General features: G+C 41.3%; 1 protein-coding gene across 1 annotated transcript in view; it reads left to right on the top strand.

Annotated features, from left to right (window-relative positions):
- The window catches only part of LOC311315833 (dedicator of cytokinesis protein 9-like), a gene marked incomplete at both ends in the record, with an annotated part of 65,118 nt that overhangs the window by 49,871 nt on the left and 12,747 nt on the right, over window positions 1–2,500 (top strand). Inside the window, 2 exons of the mRNA XM_084446530.1 lie at window positions 901–958; window positions 2,126–2,232. Of these exons, the coding sequence (XP_084302656.1) occupies window positions 901–958; window positions 2,126–2,232 (165 nt within the window). The remainder of the gene's footprint in view (window positions 1–900; window positions 959–2,125; window positions 2,233–2,500) is intronic.

The raw sequence follows: 2,500 nt of genomic DNA, 5'->3' as shown, positions 1-2,500 counted from the left end.
GCTTTTTCTATCGAAATGTACTCAGAATTCTCATGTAAATAAAAAAAATGTTCAAGATCAAATTTCAATGGGCAGTTATGTTTGAATATCACAGAACCAATCACATCTAAATGTGTTCAGTTAACGGAGCTTGTTGGCGAACGTTCCCTCGGATGCAAACTTTCCCCCGCCCTCGGATTTTTTCTCATGTAGGATTTGGGAAGGTGGTCCTCAGAATTGTTTTAACAATCCAAAATGGGCCTTTACCCTATTTGGGCCCGGGTTATATTGTATTATGAAAATCATAATAAAAAGACTTTAAAAAAGAATAATAATTAAAAAAAAAAAAGATTAAAAAAAAAGTGGACCTTAAAGTAATACATAGCGTTTTCTCCGGTTTTCTCGGAACTGCGCCCCCACAGGCTCTGCGAGTAAGTGCACTGTCGTACTGTCGTAACGTTATCAGATTGTCTTTTTCTTTTTCTGGCTTCCTCCGTGATGTTTCGCTTCGGTTTTCTCACCTCCGCCATGATATCATTGAGCTAAAAAACGCATGATATCCATAGACGCCGGAATAGTTAGCTACTACTGTGTTGTTTAAGCACAACTTTGCGCATGCGCACTTCGACTGAATGCTGCGTCCCGGGGGCGCGAGTTTTAAAAGGTAATAAATGTCAATGTATTATCTTTCCGAGTAGACTGTTTGGACGATTCAGCTTTTAGTAAATCTTATTGGAGAATTAGCACCAGACATGTTTGTAAAGGTCCAAATATCGCGATGTATTGCTTTAAGTTACAAAAGGTTGAGAACCTCTGTATTAACTTCGGTTCTTGAGCGGTCATATTTCTAGTGATGTCCAATCTTTTACTCCAGAACAGCCATCTGACCTGTAACTGTGTTTTTCTCTGTGTCGTCTGCAGTCGGCCATGTGCTATGTGCACGTCACAGCTCTGGTCGCAGAATATCTGTGGAGGAAAGGTGAGTTGCAGTTACATTTAGTATCCACATGGTGGCGCCACCGTATCTCGTTTCCCCTTATCTTCAATGGCTGTACATGTTAGATAGTGGCAGCCTATAGTGTGTTGAGTGGCAGTAGTTATTGAAAAAGTGATTAGTCATGTTTACACATGACTTACACTTTGACTATGTATTCAAATAGATTGCTTTATTAGCTGAGTGAAAACACATTGATTCTGTGACTTCATAAATAGATTTACTGAACTATACGTGGGCTATGCTTGTACTGTCTAGTCCCGTTAAAAACAAAATATCTTTCAGAGCTTCATCCAAACTAAGATTTTTTCCAATAACCACACTTTCAGAGATTCCATTTGTGACATTCGAAAAATCATTTTCTGACCTTTGACTTGCAGAAGCTTTTGGGCATATTTAGCAGAGTCAGCTACTTGAGGGTTACCCCCTCACCACACACACACACACACACACACACACACACACACACACACACACACACACACGCACACACACACACACACACACAGATAAGGAGCCTGTTGGGGTGCTCAAAGTCAACCTGTTCAAGGTTCGCCTACATCCTGACTCCAGTACTAAAGACATTCTACATTCTCCAGATAAGATTCTCCGTGAGACTTCACCAGATATCAGATATGATACGGTGGGACCTTTCAGGATCTGGAGGACACATGGTCAGCAATGTGAGAGGCCGTTTATAGCCCTCTATAATAGCTACAGTTAACGATTAATAATACAGTGTAGCACAGCGCTAGGGATGCAGGTCCAACTGGATGGAGCCGACATTAGAATTGCCTCCTCTCATCGCCTTTGACACGGTCCAGGCCCTTACCTGTCTTGATTGGTGTGCTGCCCCCTGTGTCTCAGATGTGATCATGACCTCAACTTGACCTCTTGAGAAAGGGGGGCATCTCAATACTGTGAAAAGGTGTCCTTTCCTTATACCCCGTCATTAGTCCTTACTGATTTGTGAAAAGATATGAGTGGTTCCCCTTACAAATTGTATTTCTATGGTGTCAATATGTTTTCAATGGTTCATTCAAGGGTATAGTCAAGTTTAAGCAGTACTCGTTTATTTTACCTGTGTGCGTGCGTGCGTGTGTGTGTGTTTGTGTGTGTTTCTGTGCATATATGCATGTGTGTGTGTTCCAGGTATGTTCAGGCAGGGGTGTTCGGCGTTCCGCGTCATCACGCCCAACATCGACGAGGAGGCGGCCATGATGGAGGACGTGGGGATGCAGGACGTCCACTTCAGCGAGGTGCGAGAGCTCCCATCATGCATCTGTGCATGGTCAACCAGTGTTTCTGCCACTACGGGGAAAAAATTACTGATGTTTTATCTTAGATAGATTTCCACCTTTCTTTGAATTAAAATATACAGTATATGTAAACTATCGATTTTTATTTGTTTTATAGATTCCCATGTTTTATATTCTGTTGATAATTAATTACTGAAATTTGGACTCGATTAGATTACTGTTTTATTTGTATTTTTATACATGTTATTTCATGTATGGTAGCTGATAG

This window comes from Borostomias antarcticus, assembly GCF_949987555.1.
Source record: "Borostomias antarcticus genome assembly, chromosome: 12".
Classification (NCBI taxonomy): Eukaryota; Metazoa; Chordata; class Actinopteri; order Stomiiformes; family Stomiidae; genus Borostomias; species Borostomias antarcticus.
This window is presented reverse-complemented; position numbering and strand designations above follow the sequence as displayed.